This window comes from Pseudomicrostroma glucosiphilum (assembly GCF_003144135.1).
Source record: "Pseudomicrostroma glucosiphilum strain MCA 4718 unplaced genomic scaffold BCV69scaffold_30, whole genome shotgun sequence".
In the NCBI taxonomy this organism is placed as follows: Eukaryota; Fungi; Basidiomycota; class Exobasidiomycetes; order Microstromatales; family Microstromataceae; genus Microstroma; species Microstroma glucosiphilum.
The window spans coordinates 1-1,137 of record NW_020289942.1 but is presented as its reverse complement, the minus strand read 5'-3'; the positions used below and the strand labels follow the sequence as shown (position 1 = coordinate 1,137).

At 47.5% G+C, this 1,137-nt stretch overlaps 2 protein-coding genes across 2 annotated transcripts; both read right to left on the bottom strand.

Annotated features, from left to right (window-relative positions):
* Positions 1-240: 240 nt before the first annotated feature.
* BCV69DRAFT_151727 (hypothetical protein) lies at positions 241-707 on the bottom strand. The gene has a single exon (XM_025489352.1). The coding sequence runs from the start codon at positions 521-523 to the stop codon at positions 311-313; it is 213 nt and encodes a 70-aa protein (XP_025344796.1). The 5' UTR covers positions 524-707; the 3' UTR covers positions 241-310.
* On the bottom strand, positions 376-1,137 carry BCV69DRAFT_151736 (hypothetical protein). Its single transcript, XM_025489353.1, has 2 exons — positions 965-1,137; positions 376-702 (listed from the first exon to the last, which is right to left on the bottom strand). The coding sequence occupies exons 1-2, from the start codon at positions 1,098-1,100 to the stop codon at positions 581-583; spliced, it is 258 nt and encodes an 85-aa protein (XP_025344795.1). The 5' UTR covers positions 1,101-1,137; the 3' UTR covers positions 376-580.

The following is a 1,137-nucleotide window of genomic DNA, read 5'->3' as shown; positions in this document are numbered from 1 at the left end:
CCTTGCGCTCCCTGGTATTCCTAGGAGCATGCCTGTTTGAGTGTCATGAATCCCTCAAATCCCAATGTTTTTTAAAAAGAAGCATTGCTTGGATTTGGTTGTGGGCCCTTGCAGTCTTTCACGAGTCTGCTGGCCTTAAAGATATTAGCTGGACCTCTCTAATCTCTTAGCAGAGTACTTCCATTTGATGTAATAAAATTGCATTGGTGGAAGCTCTATTAAGTACCTAGAGCAAGTCTGCTTCTTAACCCGGCGCGAGTGGCAACACTCAACCCACTATTTCATAACTCTGGCCTCAAATCAGGTAGGACTACCCGCTGAACTTAAGCATATCAATAAGCGGAGGAAAAGAAACTAACAAGGATTCCCCTAGTAACGGCGAGTGAAGCGGGAAGAGCTCAAATTTGAAAGCTGGTACCTTCGGTGCCCGCGTTGTAATCTCGAGAAGTGTTTTCCGTGCTGGACCATGTACAAGTTCCTTGGAATAGGACGTCATAGAGGGTGAAAATCCCGTACTTGACATGGACGCCCAGTGCTTTGTGATACACTCTCCACGAGTCGAGTTGTTTGGGAATGCAGCTCAAAATGGGTGGTAAATTCCATCTAAAGCTAAATATTGGGGAGAGACCGATAGCGAACAAGTACCGTGAGGGAAAGATGAAAAGCACTTTGGAAAGAGAGTTAAACAGTACGTGAAATTGTCGAAAGGGAAGCGCTTGAAGTTAGACATGCCTATTAGGATTCAGCCTTGCTTTTGCTTGGTGTATTTCCTGGTAAGCAGGCCAGCATCAGTTTTGTCTGTCGGATAAGGGTAGAAGGAATGTGGCCCCTCGGGGTGTTATAGCCTTTTACTGGATACGGCGGATGGGACTGAGGACCGCAGTGCGCCTTTATGGCGGGCCTTTTGGCACCTTCGCACTTAGGATGCTGGCGTAATGGCTTTAAGCGACCCGTCTTGAAACACGGACCGAGGAGTCTAACATGTCTGCGAGTCTTTGGGTGGCAAACCCATAGGCGCAATGAAAGTGAATGCAGGTGGGATCCTTACGGAGCACCATCGACCGATCCGGATCTTCTGTGATGGATTTGAGTAAGAGCATATATGTTGGGACCCGAAAGATGGTGAACTATGCCTGA